At 53.7% G+C, this 17,043-nt stretch overlaps 6 protein-coding genes across 6 annotated transcripts; 3 read left to right on the top strand and 3 right to left on the bottom strand.

Moving 5' to 3' along the window:
- Positions 1-4,563: 4,563 nt before the first annotated feature.
- On the bottom strand, positions 4,564-6,297 carry M406DRAFT_273803 (CBF-domain-containing protein). The gene has a single exon (XM_040918197.1). The coding sequence runs from the start codon at positions 6,289-6,291 to the stop codon at positions 4,648-4,650; it is 1,644 nt and encodes a 547-aa protein (XP_040780162.1). The 5' UTR covers positions 6,292-6,297; the 3' UTR covers positions 4,564-4,647.
- A 367-nt stretch (positions 6,298-6,664) lies between these two features.
- Positions 6,665-7,863, top strand: M406DRAFT_107757 (uncharacterized protein; the record flags this gene model as incomplete). The annotated part of the gene is made up of 4 exons (XM_040915264.1): positions 6,665-6,695; positions 6,767-7,224; positions 7,311-7,533; positions 7,603-7,863. The coding sequence occupies 4 exons, from the start codon at positions 6,665-6,667 to the stop codon at positions 7,626-7,628; spliced, it is 738 nt and encodes a 245-aa protein (XP_040780161.1). The 3' UTR covers positions 7,629-7,863.
- A 162-nt stretch (positions 7,864-8,025) lies between these two features.
- M406DRAFT_250570 (FAD/NAD(P)-binding domain-containing protein) lies at positions 8,026-10,286 on the bottom strand (the record flags this gene model as incomplete). The annotated part of the gene is made up of 8 exons (XM_040916704.1): positions 8,026-9,014; positions 9,080-9,149; positions 9,232-9,349; positions 9,464-9,803; positions 9,854-9,874; positions 9,944-9,963; positions 10,020-10,088; positions 10,156-10,286. The coding sequence occupies 8 exons, from the start codon at positions 10,284-10,286 to the stop codon at positions 8,026-8,028; spliced, it is 1,758 nt and encodes a 585-aa protein (XP_040780160.1).
- Positions 10,287-10,922: 636 nt separating this feature from the next.
- On the bottom strand, positions 10,923-13,901 carry M406DRAFT_327600 (WD40 repeat-like protein; the record flags this gene model as incomplete). The annotated part of the gene is made up of 3 exons (XM_040920233.1): positions 10,923-12,385; positions 12,419-13,818; positions 13,885-13,901. The coding sequence occupies 3 exons, from the start codon at positions 13,899-13,901 to the stop codon at positions 10,923-10,925; spliced, it is 2,880 nt and encodes a 959-aa protein (XP_040780159.1).
- A 380-nt stretch (positions 13,902-14,281) lies between these two features.
- M406DRAFT_350099 (P34-Arc-domain-containing protein) lies at positions 14,282-15,696 on the top strand (the record flags this gene model as incomplete). The annotated part of the gene is made up of 6 exons (XM_040922523.1): positions 14,282-14,343; positions 14,413-14,654; positions 14,715-15,137; positions 15,196-15,296; positions 15,352-15,400; positions 15,452-15,696. 6 exons carry the CDS (start codon positions 14,282-14,284, stop codon positions 15,532-15,534), a joined length of 960 nt encoding a protein of 319 aa, XP_040780158.1. The 3' UTR covers positions 15,535-15,696.
- Positions 15,697-15,957: 261 nt separating this feature from the next.
- M406DRAFT_337465 (SNase-domain-containing protein) lies at positions 15,958-16,956 on the top strand (the record flags this gene model as incomplete). Its single annotated transcript, XM_040921256.1, has 4 exons — positions 15,958-15,980; positions 16,074-16,371; positions 16,486-16,828; positions 16,889-16,956. The coding sequence occupies 4 exons, from the start codon at positions 15,958-15,960 to the stop codon at positions 16,954-16,956; spliced, it is 732 nt and encodes a 243-aa protein (XP_040780157.1).
- Between the last annotated feature and the right edge of the window lie 87 nt (positions 16,957-17,043).

The raw sequence follows: 17,043 nt of genomic DNA, 5'->3' as shown, positions 1-17,043 counted from the left end.
TGCCCACAGCCTCTTGAGTGTGCAGGTGCGCTACCTCACCTTCCTACTTCCTTTCTCTTCCTTTCCCAAACACGGCGCCACCACCTACAGCAGCTCATGCCCCAAATCGCGCTGCCCACATACAGATACTCCTCACATGTATAACAGGCTGTGCACGGATCTCTTTGTGTCCTTCGCGTTTTCCTGATGCTGTCTAATTTTGTTCCTTCTCCATTTCCCGAGACGGCCTCTGATTTTCACCACGCTCTTCACGATACCCGACAACAACATCTTGCACTGGAGCACCCTTGCGTCGAACCACTGCGAATGGGCAACGGGAGAAAATTCCGGTGGCTGGACAGCCAGGACTTGCATGAACGACCCGCTCAAAGTCGACTGCACTAAGGGCAACCGCGCCTGTTGTATGGTCAGTCTTCTCGCACTCGAGACATCCAGAGCCCATCTGGCCGCATAGTATGCGGCCAGGTCGTGGAGACCCAACCCGCCCCTCCTCCTCCAACCAGCGCCCAGCCCGGCCAAGGTCGCCAGCCAGAGAACACGCCAGGATCGCCAGCGTAAAGTCGGTGTGTCCTTTCGTCCCGATCTCGTTCGCCCAATCGCCTTCTGACTTTGCCTCCTCTAGAGTTCTCAGGAGCACAGAGCCCCACCAACCCGGCGCGTTCAGCACTCCGTGCTGCCATCAATGGATTGTTGACCAGCTTCCAGCTCCTGCCGCTCATGACACGCGTTTCCCTCGCGTCAGGCCAAGACCCATCCGCAGTCTGCTCATTTGAGGTATCGCGCCTCAGTTCTCAGGTGTGCCTCGAACACTGGCACATCTGGGTGCTGTCTCTGACGCCATCCACCAGCGCCACCCAGCGCCGCTCTTGAGACCGGGTATCGCATCCTCGGGACACACTCTCCTGCCTGCCTACCACCCCTCAGATGTCCGTTTCCGACTCGCGCCACCGGCGTCCCGCTATTCCAATCGCCAAGCCCCTTCTCCCGGAGCACGGACGCCCTCCGGCTGGCACGGAGTACGCTCGCTAATGAAGCCAGAGCCAGGTGTGTGGACTCTCTATCCTCCAAGAGTGACCCTCATTGTAAGCAAGATCACGCTAGCTTCTTGAGACGTCGGCTAGGGCCAAGTTTGATAGCCTTCATCCCGGGTTGAGCCACTCCTGCACTGGAGATCTAACCTCTCTACGGGAAACAGTCGCTTTGTTCTAGTTGTCAGTGGTACCGCAAGTTCAGGCGGCGACACGGAATACTGCAGAGTTCATGTGTCCGGCACAGGCGCTATGGACCTGGGGATTTATCCAGAGCGAACTGTAAGGCCTCGACTCGCGCGTCATTGTGGCTGCAGATTTTTCTCTCGTCTTTTTCTCCTTTAATTCCCTTCTATTTAGAGTCCCTGCTACTTAGCTCTCGGTTCAAGCTGCAGCCATTCTAATGTCTCAAGGTTCGCCCCGAGCCATGGGCCCTCGAATGTCTATACCTGGCAGTCTTTCCTTCGTTGTCTGCTGCTGCTCTGAGTCTGGTCGAGTGGTCTCCCTCGGAACATCCAACGAGGTCTTGTTATTGTGAGGCCTCCAGAACTGTCTGATCCACTCTGACTACGACCGCGTTGGCCCAAAATGTGAGAGTTGATGAGTTGGATGACAGAGATTTTTGCATCTGGGTTGTTGAGTGCTTTGAGACGGCGCATACAGCGCTTCACGTCATTGTGTATACAAGATACACCGGGTACACCACGGCAGCTTGAAACTTCTGCACAGCTGAGTCGGAGAGGCCGTCTTGTGTCACCTCGCCTGCACGACTTGCATGGCCAACAAGCCGGCGGGAGACCCTGTTTTGTGCATCTGCATGTCCCCGCGTCTCAACAGATCGACTGATAGCTGTTCTGCATACGGCTCTGCAGGTGCTGAAACGGGTCCAGGCTACATGGACACCGTATCGCCCTAACGTTCAGGGTCTTCAATTCTGTGGGTCTACCACCATTGTTTCCGATGTTCCATGGGCTCTCCCTTGGATGGACTCTGTCTGTCGGTTCGCCCCTTGCACGATGCTTGGCCTTCGAAGGCGGCTCAGAGACTCTTCTTGTCTCCCACACAACAAACCACCACAAGACTTTGTCCTGACTGACGTTGGAACAAGGTGAGGTCAGTGTTCACAGGGCATCCTTGCGCAATCCACTCGACGGCCCACCAGCCCACAAGCCCACCAACTCGGCTGCTAACAAGCCTGTCGAAAATCCTCCGGCGGCTTGTCCGTGCTCTTTTGCGGGAGCCCCATTCTGGTCGAAGCTCAGAGTCGAAGGCTTGCTTCCGGTGTGTATGCTGAAAAGCTGGCACTGCCTACTACTATGGTACTATGTGGTCTGTTGTATGCCTGCAAAGATATGACCCACGACCGAGCTTGAAGGATACTCCGATGAAACTATCTCGATATCGTACTTTTGTGGACCAAAATTGGCTGGGTCCCTCTGCCTTTTCCGGCTGTTGATTGTTTACTCTCACGGGTGCTCTGCGCCGCGCGTATTTTGCAGCAGTGCCAGGCTGCGTACGGAATCACGCCGTTGGTCCCAAGTTGTGAAGGTCTAGCGGCTGCGATGAGTCTTGACGAAGCCATTGTCAAAAAGCTCTAGCCAATGACAGGAAACAAGAAAGAAGCGTTGGTGCAATACGCAAAGCATTTCTTGGACTTTTGTCTCCTTGTGCGTAGTACGTAGTACGTAGTACGAATTTGCTTTCCGCCGGCGTGGTCGCACTTACTCAGAGAGTTCCATCTTTAAGACCCCATCATCAACAATCCCGACCCCCGGCTTCCAGCTCCGGCCCCGATCCCCCCCAGTTGCTCGAATCGTCCAGAGAGTAGATGGAGACTTTGTGATATGGCGGTGAGGGCGGCTGGGCCCAAGCCAGCCCTGCTCCCGGACTCTATCGCCAAGAAGACAGATCTGGGAGGGGGGGGACTTGTTGGGATGTGCAAACATGGAGACATCTGTTTGCCAGATCGCTGGGCTGCGATTGTCCAAAACGGGGTCCGTGGTCCCAGACGTGCTGCAGGCTTCCTGCACTTGCCGTCTGCATGTGTAGGCAGATTCCCCGTACTATGAACATGGATCGCCGTCTTCCTCCGCGTAAGCGAGCCTTTGAAGCAGCCGACCCCGTCGTCGTTGTCGTGGGATTTGGCATACTTGTTCGCCACGTGAAAGGTGGATCAGCTGACTGCGCGCTCGACGAACCTCGAGCTTTGCTCGGGGGCGCCGCGCTTTGTTGGCTTCTGCATGCCAACTTTCCTTGACAACACATTGCGACGCTGCTCCTCACCTGGCAGGTAGACGGACATCCTCTATCTCGCTGATAGTATTGAGGTCCAGTGGCGCGTACTTGGCCCGCGCTGCCAGACGACGAGCTGCGCAGTATAGTAGTTCTGTAAACAGGCCAAGTACTCGGTATCTTAACGTGCCTATCAGTATACAGTATGGAAGGGATAATCAAAGGTGGAACAACTCGGGGCCCCTTGATCGAGTGTTCCGAGTGGCTGAAAAGATCAACCTTTCACACTCTGCATGGATGTCTGTCGGGCGTTGATGCGGTGAAGAGCATCCAGGAGCCACTGAATCTCATCTGGCTGGAGCATTGGACCTTGCAGCGACAAATCCTGTCATCCTTTGCGGTCCCCAAAGACTGGATCGGCAGAGTGATCATTAAGTCTCCCCTCGGGTGATCCTCCCGTACGCTCTCGCTTGTTCTATGTTTAGCATCAGGATTCGAACGCAGTCTGTTTTTGCTGCACTCCGTATTGTTTCGAAACCCAAGCTTTTCCCTTAGGCACTGGCCCAAAGACAAGCACTAGGCATCTGTGCTCAGCGCAATCCATTAGGCCAAAATGTCCTATTCCGCACCACACCCCCCTGTAGCTCGCAATTCTGGTTTGGGCTGATTCCATAGCTCGGTAGGTCTACCTCGGATCACTACGTTTTTGTAACTTGTACTATGTAGCAGCTTGTCTTTTCCAACGGACGAGGAGCTCAAGGCCTGCGGAGGCCGAATGCATTACGCGATTCCCACAGCAGCAGGCCCCTGCAGCCCGTGGGTCCCCGCCCAGGCGCCTCTCAATACCTAAACGACTCTCTCGGGTTGGTTGTTGGGGCCACGCGCACCTGAAACAACCCAGAGCACTTGTCACAACTGCAGCTACGAAAAAGCAGCCCCAGCGCTGCCAACCACGTAGTAGTGCCATGCAGTGTGATGGCTCTCCAGCAGCGCCTACACAGCCTGGGCAGCTGATGCTGCTTAGCACTTGGTGTCTCATACCAGAAAATACCCATGTAGAAGGTCCGATGTTTTGCCCGATGCGAGGACTACCTGGATCTTCAAGTCCAAGTTGTGGTGAGGCATGTACACCGAAGAGAGCTTTTGAGCTGTTTATCAGGCATTGCTGAGGTCTTGTGCTCGGTGCTTTTCGGAGAGGGAAAAATCCCCCGATAACATGGCCATTGTGCATAGAAAAGGAGAAGCAATACGTTTGAGTCTCTCACGGGACAGGTCAAGTCAAGCAAAAGTAGTATAGCATGAGTTGCAAAATCATATCCATTCTTCTTTTTAGGATGTGTCAGGGTATCAAAAATCTGTGTATTCATTCTGCCATTGATGTTCCTCTCTACTGGAACTCCCAGAGTTTGACCAACAAGCCATCCTCAACCCCCGAACCTGCATCCTGAGGCAGGAACATCCTCTTCGGGATCTGGAACTCGACGACCGGAGCTTTCTTGACGTTCTTGGTCATTTCGGCTTCTATGAGACTCCCATATGAATGATCAAGGAAATCTTCCAGCTGGTAGAACTGCTTGGTGAACTGCTCCGAGATGATCTTGGCAATAGTTGCCACGTTGGGGTGGTAGTGTGACTGAAGCTGCACGATCTCCCAGATGCAGCTGTCGATAGCGCGAGTCTCCATCGGATCCTCCTCATCTTGCAAGAAGGGGTCCTGCATGCCCTCGTCAGCAAGCCTCTCCTTCTCTTCGTCCGTCCTCGGTATCCTGTGCATCATGAAGGTACAAGTTGGGTGCTTTTTGAACAGGTTGTACATCCAAGGCACGATGGTCACTATCGCGCTCGGCGGGGCATTCAGACTGAGCCTGGCGAGACGCTTGATGAAGCTTGCGACCAGTGCTGCCGGCAGATGTGATGAGGCTAGAAAGGTGTCGAGCAGGCGGAAGAATCTCGAGCGATATCTTGAGTGTAGTATGTCGGCATCGAGCAAGGAGTAGAGTTTGGTGTAGAATGCCGGATAGTCGAGGTTCCTCTCCTGGATGAGGTAGAAGACCCCAGAAAGGGCGAGCAGAGACATTGAGCCGCCGGTGTTGTAGCAGTCGGTAAGGAAGTCCATGAGGAGCTCGGGCTTGATAAACCAGGGTGCGACGACCCTCGACACGACATCCAGCAGCCGTTTCCTCTGGTCCTTGTCCATCTCAAGCCTCATCAGCGCAAGCCATGCCTCTTGTGCCTGTTTCTTGTGTTTTGCTATAGAAAACAGCTCGTGGCCCTTCTTCTTCTCCGGTGGGTCAACATAGAAGTCCTCGAGCTCTTCAGACGACTCCGGCACGCCTTCGATCGACGAGAGGAGCTCAAAGAGAATGTCAAAGGTTGAGTCCGGTGACGACGCTGCGCTTTGCTCCCCGATGATGTCGTGGACTGCCTTAAAAGTGTAGAGCCGCACATCCTCAAACTCATCGACGAAGTTGCTGACGAATTCCGCCCGCACGGCTGGGTCGACCAGAGACTGACACAGCGCACCAACAATATCCTTGAGGAACGACTTCGGAAAGCAGTAGGCATCCCTTTCACTCTGTGGGTACTGGCCCTCCGTCTTCAAGAGTCGCATGGACAGTGTGAGGATAGTCATTGCGTAGTCCTCGAGAGAAAACATGGATAAGAGGATCTCGTGGTACTCGGCGAGACGATCCCTGAGCCAGTGCACGACAACGACATCCTTTTCGGGCATGCTCTTCTTCCTAAGCAGAGCGCCGGCGGCTAGAAGTCGAACGAAGACCCTGCACAGGGCAATGACAGCAAGGAGCGCCGTATCCTCATCCTCTTCCAGGCTCCTTGCGGTGTCGAGAAGGACCGTGATGTTGTTGTAATTCTTCTTAGACTCGAGTATAGCGGTCTCGAGGGAGAGAATGTCGACCTCGGAGTTATCGACATGGTCGTCGTCTTGGCCTGCTCGTGGGCGCTTCTTTGGCAGGTCTTTCGTGGCAGGACGCTTGCGCTTCGTCGTAGGCTCCGTCACTATGGCCGGCATCTTGCTGCTTCGGATCGTCGCCCTGCTCGGCGTACAAAATCGTAAAAAGTCTCTCCCCGCAGGCCTGCTCTCTTTCGCACCTCAATGCAGCGCCTGCACGAAATTTCAGGCACCGTAGAGAATTGAAAAGTTGACGCTGGCCAATCACAAGCCTTGGCGCTAGTACTAAGATCTTCTCACTTTTGCGTCTGCTAAATTTGCTGGTGGGCGGAGCTAACTCTGTTAGCACGATCCCGGAACCTCCCCAAGCTGGTTCGGGAGCAAACCTCTCAATCAAACAACTCTCAAGCGTAAGGCCTCGGAAAGTGTCTCAAAGCCTCCAAGCTCAACCACCACAACCCACCACCACACGACCACCGCACATCACGACACAATGGCGTCCCGCCTAGCTAGAACCGCTCTCGGTGGGTAAAGTGTATTTGGGCTACTTATGGCCCTGGCTCTCTGTTCAATTGACGAGACTGACGTGACGTAGGGGCTGCCCGTGTGCGGCCATCGATTTGTCCCCGAACTCTTCCGGCCATCACCAGCCTCGCCACTACTGGCTCTCGCAACTCCTCCAACGTTCCCGCCGAGGACCCCAAGAAGAAGGCTCAGTCTATCATCGACGCCCTGCCCGGCAACTCTCTCGTCTCCAAGACCGCCATCCTGTCCTCCGCCGCCGGTCTGTCAATCTACGCTCTCAGCAACGAGTACTACGTCGTCAACGAGGAGACCGTTGTGGCCTTCTGCCTGCTGAGTGTCTGGGGTGCTGTCATCAAATACGCCGGCCCTATGTACAAGGAGTGGGCCGAGGGACAGAACAAGAAGATTGCTGGGATCCTGAATGCCGCCCGTGCCGACCACACCCAGGCCGTCAAGTCCCGCATTGAGAACGTCCAGCAGATGAGCGGCGTCGTCGACATCACTAAGGGTCTTTTTGAGGTTTCCAAGGTACGAGATATACATGTTGGCCCAAGAGGAGATGCCATAACTTACTGCTCGCATGTGCTGATGGTTTATTTTCTCCTTTTTCACAGGAGACCGCCAAGCTCGAGGCTGAGGCCTACGAGCTGGAGCAGAAGACCGCTCTGGCTGCCGAGGCCAAGGCTGTTCTGGACTCTTGGGTTCGCTACGAGGGCCAGGTCAAGCAGCGCCAGCAGAAGGAGCTCGCCGAGAGCATCATCGCCAAGGTGCAGAAGGAGCTGGAGAGCCCCAAGGTGTTGCAACAGATCCTTGCCCAGAGCGTGGCAGATGTTGAGAGTGCGTTACTCGTTCTCCTTCTCCCGGCTCGTTTCATTTTTATCATACCTGACTGACACCCTGCTGCAGAGATTGTCTCTTCTAAGGCTCAATAGACAACCCGATAGATATCCATGAACGCATGCCTGCCTACCTTTTCTTATGTATTATGTAAAAAGTCTAGAGCGTTGGATGCGCTGTGCAATAGTCAACTCATGATGCTCGGGAGAGGCTACCGATCGCCTGTGGGCAGCGGAACTGAGGAGGAGTAGGGGGAAGAGGGAGGACTCTGGTCGTTGCGTCATCCATAGACAAGAGAAATCCTGTCACAACTGTTCAGTGTCTTTTCGTACGTGCTTGCTTCTTTCCCTGCTACTACGCTCCTTAGACCTCTTCGTGTATCTGTGGGGTGTCAAGGCTCCTGGCATGCACGACATTCTGCTGCAGTCTACGCGTGGGCACTGATTTAAGTAAGTAACTCTTGTCTTCGATTCTATGAACCTGGTCAAATTCCTAATATGACCAGGGCCGAGCCTTGTAGCGTGGGTTGTCCTCTGGTTTACCGTCCTTGGGCCAGTCCACCTCGTCGGGGTTGATGTACCATGATGGATCGCCATCCGTCTGTGTCACGCTCCAGCCATTGCCCAACCACCGCAGGCTGTTTCCTGTTGGGTCGGAGCTCTCAAAGATGAAGTCCTCCCAGCGAGGCGACCTTAGCGCTTCCAGGGCGTGCAGTGTACTGCCAGGCCAGAGACCAATGATCCAGTTGCCCTGGCCTCCCTCGCTCCGATACCAAGATTTGCACGTGTCCATATACACCGTCTTGGCAAAGTAGGCGCCAATGTACTGCTGAAAGTCCCTGACCCGCTCCGGCCTGGGCTCGATGGTAGCGTAGTCCTCCTTCTGCATCTTTCGAAGGATCTTGACACAGTAATCGCACTCATTCTCCAGGATCTTGGTCAGGCTGCCAAATCCAATGGCGCTGTTGGGCCCAAACATCATCAGGTAGTTGGGGAAACCATCCACCATCAGGCTCATGTAGCTCTCGGGATGGGGATCCCACCTCTGCGCAAGGGTCAGCCCGTTCTTACCGACGACCTCGAAGTTGGGTGGCGCGGACGTCTTGAAGCCGGTGGCGCAGGCCAAGGCGTCCACCTCAACCATGCGTCCGCTTGCTAGCTTGACGCTCGTCTCGGTGATCTCGACGATCGTCTCGTTGGTCACGTCGACATTGTCCTCCATCAGCGCTTCGAGATAGCCTTTCCCAGGTGTCAGCCTCCGGCACCCTGGTGCGAACGTCGGGATGATGGCGTCCAAGAGCTCAGGCCGCTTGGCCAGTCGTTGTTTCATCGACAATGTGAAGTCGCTGACAAACTGCTTCTGCATCTCGGTCCCTCGGATGGTCGAGTCGTGGATAAGGTTTCCGCCATCCTCAATTACCTTCCTCATCCTGAGATATTCCTGGGGGTCACGAGCGAGGGCCTCCCGCTGCTCTGGGGTGACTTGGCACGTCTTTTTGTCAGCTTCTGCGAGCGCTTCTCAAGTCAATCTTGAACTCGGTACTCACACTCGATGTCACCTGGATCCAAGCCGAGTGCCTTCATTGCGGCATCACCGAAAGCGCCGGAAATCCACGTCTTTTGACCAGGAATTCAAAAATCATACATGTTAGTGACGACCGGGATTTTGGCAACAGTAAAGGGGTTGTTAAATGCCTACCGGCGAGCGCATGAAGACTGTCATCTTGATACCCTCGAGAGGTTGCAGGCTGGGGACAATCTGGATGGAACTCGAACCATTTCCAACAACGCCCACGCGTTTGTGTCGAAAATCGTATCTTTACTTCACATCAGCTCGCTTCTAAGGGCAAAAGATCACGCGTGCATAAAGTCAAGAGGCAGCAAGATATGAATGACCAAAAAGGGGTCCGAAAAGACGGAAGAAGACTCACCCATCATCCCATTCTCCTGAGTGAAGAAGTTTTCCTTGGAATTTGTCCAAACCAGGCACATTGGGCCACGATGGATCATTGAGCATTCCCCTGGCAGTTATAAGCACATCCACGTCATCTTCTTCAAAGATCTCACCCGAGGCGGTCCTCTGAACCCTGATCATCCACTTCCTACGCTCCGGGTTCCAGACGCTTCGCAGGAGCTTGTGCTGCGTCTTGATGAATCTCGTGGCCCCAAATTTGTCTGCCACATTCTGCAGATATCTCTGGATTTCTGGGCCAGGGGCATAGAGAGAAGACCAATGAGGATTCGGAGCAAATGTATACTGGTAAGAATGAGCTGCAGTCTGTTAGATGAGTATTGGAAGAGTGGGCTGCAAGTAGACGTACAAGGGATATCACAGGCCAACCCTTTAGCAATTTCGGATTAGCATCAATACAATCCACCACTGAGAGGTGGAGAGGGCATTTGATCCATACCTGGGTATTTGTTCAACCACCTTCCTCGATGTCAACGTCGCGAGTCTTGCCGGTGTAGATATCAGGGCCTACTTACCATACTCCACCCACAGCCTCGTTTTTCTCGTACACAGTCAGGTCTATATTCCTCAGACGCTCTGGAATCCTGAAACTTGGTGTTAGATGAGCGTATATGTATGGTGTGAGCGACATCCCCTCCCCTCCGCTCTTACCTGATGGCAGCTAAAATTCCCGAGTATCCTGCTCCAATCACCCTGACCTTGAGACGCCGCAAGTTCTCCAAGGGTTCATCCTTCAATGTGAACAACTTGTCTCCATTGGCATTGTTGTTGATATGAGCCATCTCTATTTTGTTCTGTGTGGCAGCAATATAGGTCTTCAATAAAGATATTGGGTAGGCACTCGTGCGAATCAGTCAGGAAGACCGTTGCTAAGCTTTTGCCAGGAATCGAGCAATCACTTAACGCTGTAATGGACAAGGCAAGTTGTTCCTGCGTGTAAGCTCCACGGATTTTGAATTATATATAGTAATCGAGCGAGGTAGCCTATGAAATGAACCTATATCCCCCAAAACGTCCCGCCTTGGAGAACCGACAATTTAGTGGTGCCTCATGTGTACCCGGAAACCCCTCTTTAGCAATTCGCTTCGCTTACTGATGACCAAAATTAAGGAGGGCGACGAGCTTTTGGGGGTCATGGCATTAAAGTTGACCCGAATTGGTGGTGACCAGGACGTCGACTACCATAACGCGGGGAAGTGTGGAGATCGGCAAATCCTGCGTCGGGTCCTGCACCTGGCGCCAGGCTTGACTTTGATCCTACTTGAAAGCCCTCTACTTATACAGGCTTACCCTAAGAAGTTTCTCAGAATAGCAGGCGGTCGGCCACTCGATGGGATTCCGTCCATGGATCGCGGACTGGGCCCTTGAGGTGCGGGGCTAGGAAGGTGAAATTGGTTTTCTGATGTAGAAGTCTACCTTCATGAGACTTGGATGAAAGCTCGTTTCTTGACACCACGGCTGTCATCTTCCTCGGCCTCCCAATTTTCGTCCACATAGTCCTTGATACTCTTTTCTTGGATCTGCATCCCCACAACTTTCAAGGCCGCAATGTTATATCCCATCTCATCCTTCTGTTTTCTCAACGCCTGTCTCAAGTTGGTCCGTATGCTGTCCAACATAGCCCGCATCGTCTTGCTAGCGACGATCTGTTTGTGGTGTGTCTTGAGCATGAAGAACAGTATCCGACAGGTCAGGGGGATATTCATCGATCGCAAGGCGAAGATGTCGAGGAACGTGAAGAGAAGTGGGACGGTCGAAAATGGCAGGACGAGTAAGGCATCGTGGAGCGCGGAGGCCTTGATGCGCTGGAGAGTGTTCATAACATAGACCTCTGCACTGATACCTCCCAAAGCCATGAATATCGGATCGCGCTGTGGCGGCGCGACGTTTGGGTTGCTCAATTTAGCTTCTTCCCAGTCTCGAACCACGCCGAGATCGACCATACCGAGTTCCAGCGACTCCACGATCCTCTCTCCTGCCATGAGGGTCTCCACCGTCTGTTTACTGGCAGCTGCTACTTCACCGTTCTGGTCTTGCATGTCTGCACCATCCTCGAGTGTCGTAGCTAGCGTCGTCTCGTACAGCTCCTCGATCTCCTTCTCCCGCTCCTCTTCAAGGAAGATCTGCTCGTCTGTCTCCTCCCAGACGCGGATGCTCTTATCATGGCTCGCACTGATCATGAATGTTCCGCTGTGGCCCATGGCGAGAGCCCATATCTCGCCGTGGTGGCCATCGATCCTTTGGATCTGCTCGAACTTGTCGGCATCCCAGTACTTGATCGTACGATCCTTACTGGTGCTGAAAAAATGATGACCGTTCCCGTCCGAGTTGTGAGGCACGAAACCCACTTGCAAGATGCTGTCCTGGTGTGCGAATAGTGCCTTGTGACAGTCTCCGAAATCCAAGCCCCATATCCTGACGTTCTTGTCTGCCGAGCTTGTGACAATAAGTTTGCTATCGTAGGAAATATCCATACTCAAGACCGGAAGCTTGTGACCGTAAAGATTCAAATAGAGCTTGAGCGAGTCGGTGAAAAAGACCTTGACGGTATTGTCGAGCAATGCCACAGCTAAGAGTTTCGCATCCGGAGAGAACTTCAAGCTCAAAACATCATCCGACACCTTGAGCGCCCTCGACTGCACAAGCTTGAGCTTTGGCGTCGTTCTTGTGGTGCCGAGGACTTGTTCCTGGACAATCTTGAAATCCCAGAACTTGGCTGTCTTATCAGCACTGCCCGTGACAACCGACCGCCCATCAGGATGCACTTGAAGAGACCAGATCGCTCCTTCATGAGCTGATATGCTGTCGATGAGAGAGGCCGATGTAACATCGAACAACTCCAATTCACCGCTCTTGGTTCCCACGATGACCACTTGTTCACCTGGCAGAAATGAGCAGCAGAGCGCATACCCACACTCGAATGTTCGGACACAAGCCTGGGTCCTTACATTCCAGATCTTCAGGCTGCCATTGGCCGCGGAGGCAAGCATCTTATCGTCTGAGCTAAGCGACAGGGCTCGAATATCTGCCCTGTGCCCAGGAAGCTCCACCGACAAGGACTTTGCATAGTCTGGCACATCCTCCTTTTTTGACTTGCTCGTCTTCTCCTTCGTTGCAATGTCGTACAGCTCGAGCTGGTTGTTTGCCGTCGCGACAAGTAGCTGTAACTGCTTGTGCCCATGACTGACTGCCCAATCGACTGATCGAACTTTACCCGTCGTTCTCACGATGACATGCTGTCCAAAGACATCTGTAATGTCCGCCTGGACACCAACGGCCTCTTCATCAGCCTCGGTCTCGACATCCACCATATCAACATCCCTGTCTGCCTTGTCTTTCTTGGAAGACGCAGACTTTTCCCGCCTTCTTCTCCGTTTTCGGGCCAGACTTTTTTTGACTTCGGCGTCGCTCCGAATCCGCCAGATCTCGACGGCCTTCTCCACGCCGTGGACGGCAAAGTAGTCTCGCCGCGGGTGAAAGGATACCTCAACTGCTCTGTCCTTGCTCTGCCGGTGTAGAGTCCCACGATCCTGAAGAAAATGTGTTGTCTGCGGTGTGTCGACTTGGTGGGTAGCAGCGGAAAGACCAGCGGCATTGAGAGCCCACACCTTCAGCTCCCCATCGTTGCCGGCCGTGACACAGCCACTCAAGTCAGGTGAGACACCGAGAGCCCAGCATTCTCCGTTGGTCTGCGCGACATGCGTCTCGATACAGTGTCGCGAAGAGAGATCCCATAGCTTGATGAGCGAGTCTTTACCCGTTGTTAGAAGATAGCCGTCCCCTGCGCCTTGGCCATCCAGTGCCATTAGCTGCTGTGTCTCCTCATCTTCTGCTTGCGTGTCCGGCTCAACGAATTGCAGGCCCGTCACCTGATCCTTGTGTCCACGCAGTTTGTACTGGCCAACCTCAGCCACAAGATCCCATATTATTACGTCGGTGTCTTTGGAACCACTGGCGAGACGGACGCCTGACTTGTCGAAAACAAGGGTAGTGATTGCGGATCTGTGACCATTGAAATTGAGGATGACGGTTGCGATTTTGCTGTCCCATAACCGAATAGTGCCGTCCTCGTAGCCGACAGCGAAGACGTCCTTGTCGGTCTTGCTCTGGGCAATGGCAGTGACCTGCGCCTTGCAGTTCTCATCCCGCCAGCGAGCCAGAAGCTCGCCCTTCTTTATGTCCCAGCATAATACCTCTTCGTTAGCTGCGACGACAGCCTGACCTGCTCCGGCAGTGGTCTTGTCTCGAGAGGACCAGACGATGTTGGACGAGCTGGACGTAATTAAGCCGAACGATTTGCAGTGCTCATATTTCCTGTGTGCGACAATTGTGAGTAGGCTTCAAAAATCAGTAGGATGGAGCGTATGGCGAGAGACATACAGGTATGATTTGACCATGATTGCAAGGCCGCGAATTCTACTGTCAAAGAGCTTCGAATGCGCTGGTCGGCAGTAGCATTCGAAATTCTGAATAAATCAACTTTTTTATTTTATTTTAAATGATACGATAACGATAAGAGTTTTGAGGGAAGGGGGGTCGTACTGTAGCTTAGTACCAAGTTCTAGGACCGTCCGCAGTCCAGGGGTGCCTAGCTCCAGTTTGGCATCATCAGCCCCACCATCTGGGCACGACCGCAGGTCATCACTTGCCATACAGCACCTTCTTGATACCCTTGCCAGCACTGACCGCAACCCATCGACCCCCTCCAACCCCCTTCACTCTCTCAGCTTTGCACACAACAAACCAGCAGCATCGAGGCGGAGGAGTCACCATCACGATGCTTCTTCTCGACTACCAGAATGTGCTGATTCAATCAGTGCTGACTGAGAGGTTCTCCGGGTAAGCGGCTGGAACCCTACCTCTTGTCAACCGCGGCGGGCCACTGACGTTGACCTCCTGAACTGCCAGCTCCCCTCCCGTCTCCATCGACCAGACCGTATCCGACTTCGACGGCGTCATCTTCCATATCTCCACACCAGAGGTCAAGACGAAGATTCTTGTATCAATTCAAATAAAATGCTACCGAGATCTTGTCAAGTACGGCGCGGAGCAGGTCCTCAACCGCGAGTATGGCGAATACGTAGTGCCCCCGGAGCCAGGCTACGACTTCTCCATCTTGATTGATCTCGAGAACCTCCCCGCTGATAAGGGTATGTCGAGAAGGATGGTCTCACAGGGGTTAGAATGGAGAGCTAATTTACTCTGTGCAGAAGCCCGTGACGAGCTTGTCAAGAAGGTCTCCCTGCTCAAGCGCAACGCTATGGCCGCACCATTTGAGCATGCCTACGAGGAACATTACAAGCTGAAGGAGGCTGCGTCCAAGTACACGTCCGAGGAAGCCCCACAGGGTGTGCGGGAGGGCGGAGAGGTCATGGCCATCCACTATCGAGAGGAGGAGGCTATATATGTCAAGTCAAGCCACGATAGGGTCACTGTGATCTTCAGCACCATCTTCAGAGAAGAGACGGATCGAGTGTTTGGCAAGGTCTTTATACAGGAATTCGTGGATGCTAGGCGGCGGGCTATTCAGAATGCACCTCAGGTGCTATTCCGGACCGATCCGCCTCTGGAATTGCAGGGCGTACCAGGGGTGCAGGACACTGGCACGGGTGAGGTGGGCTACGTGACATTTGGTAAGATTATTCTTGTATTGAGGTTGACTCTTGCAACGCCTTGCTGACCAATTTCCAGTCTTGTTCCCTCGGCATCTGACGCCTCAACGGATGCCCGATGTCATCTCACACATTCAGACTTTCCGAGACTACTTCCACTACCACATTAAAGCCTCAAAGGTGAGCGATACATCTTTCAGGACGAATTGGGTTGCCCAAAGCTGACTTGTGCCAGGCGTACATCCATTCGCGAATGAGACGGCGCACAGCGGATTTCCTCCAAGGTAAGCTAGATGCTCTCGACTCTGGATCAATATATTGCTAACCATAGACAGTTCTCCGCAGAGCCAGGCCAGACAGCGAGGAGAAGGAGCGCAAGACCGCCAGCGGGCGGACGTTCAAGGTCCAAGGCGCATGAGTGCTAGGTCGATCGACTCTTATTAGCTAGATCTTACTGCAGTATTCAAACTCAAGTGTGCGTAGTCGAGGATTTGAAGGGAGCTGAGAAGGGGATGTCAGTGCTATAGATAAGATTACGTGCAAAGTCGATGGTGCGACTGCTAATGGAGAAAAGCAACGCTCGTACTTTTTTTGAACATCGCAGTCAATCGTCCTTTTGTGTTGTGTGACCTCGCTCCCATTCTACTCTCAGTCAGGAGGGCACTTAAATCTCGGGCGACCCCGAGCTGGTCTTTAGCCGTTTTATCCAGACCCACTTCCTTTCTCATCTCAGCCCCTGTCCCTCTCCTCCCCCAGACCCCACGGCCACCACATCTCCACCAACCCACATGATGCGTGTCGACCGCCAGCCTCCATTGTGACCATTCGTCACGACGACAAAATGCCATGGCCATGGCAATCGGGGTCAGCCTTCGTTTCCCCGAATGGCGCAAGATATGAGAAGGCTTCCTTACTGCCGTCCTCGAATTCATCAAACAAGACGAAGGAACCGGTCAGCTGGAATGATTCGCTGAACGTGGTACACTTCAAAGACCCTCGCTCCTGGATCCCGGCCTTTGCCATCACAACAGTTCTCTTTGGTGGCCTCAAGTTCTATAGGACCTATTTGCGCCGCATTCCCAGCATCGAATACGTCCTTCCACACTATTATCGCAAAAGGCGGTTGTTTGGCAAAGTGACCAGCGTCGGTGATGGCGATGGCTTCCACCTTTTCCATACTCCTGGAGGACGCTGGGCGGGCTGGGGCTGGTTAAGGAAGGTGCCGACAGAGAGGAAAGCTCTGAAAGGAAATACTGTAAGTTCCATCCACTTACAGTAATGCGCTCTTGGGGCGCCAGGGGGGCTGCACTCGCCATGTCTCTGCTTGTGCATGATGAAGCTTGCTGACCACCTCCACCCAACGCTTCAGATACCTATCCGCCTAGCCGGTGTAGATGCGCCAGAAGGCGCGCATTTTGGCCGAACAGCTCAGCCTTACGCCACAGAGTCTCTAGAGTGGCTACAGAACCGGGTTCTGAACCGCCGCGTCCGAGCTGTCATTTGGAGACGGGATCAATACGACCGTGCGGTCGCTACCGTCTACATTCGCCGCCTGTTCTTCTTCCGCAGCGACGTCGGCCTCGAGATGATCCACCAAGGGCTCGCGACAAGCTACGAGGCCAAGACCGGTGCCGAATTCGGCGGGGAAGCGATGGAAAAAAAGTATAAGGCTGCGGAGGCTGAAGCCAAAAGAAAGAAAATTGGCCTCTGGAGTGCGCTGGGCGGCAAGAACAAGAGCTGGTTCGGGCTCGGGACGACAAAGACACCCAAAGAGCCGTTCGAGACGCCTAGGGAGTACAAGGACCGGATGAGGGAGGCTGAGAGGGCAGAGAAGGGTTAGTCCAATCAATATTTTGTAAGCCGCCGTGGCTTTACGAGGCGACGAAGTCTCTACGATATAATGTGCTCATGCAACAGCCACCATGCT

This window comes from Cryphonectria parasitica (genome assembly GCF_011745365.1).
Source record: "Cryphonectria parasitica EP155 unplaced genomic scaffold M406scaffold_2, whole genome shotgun sequence".
Lineage (NCBI taxonomy): Eukaryota > Fungi > Ascomycota > Sordariomycetes > Diaporthales > Cryphonectriaceae > Cryphonectria > Cryphonectria parasitica.
Note: the sequence above shows the minus strand (reverse complement) of the source record. Positions and strands in the feature narration are given on the sequence as shown.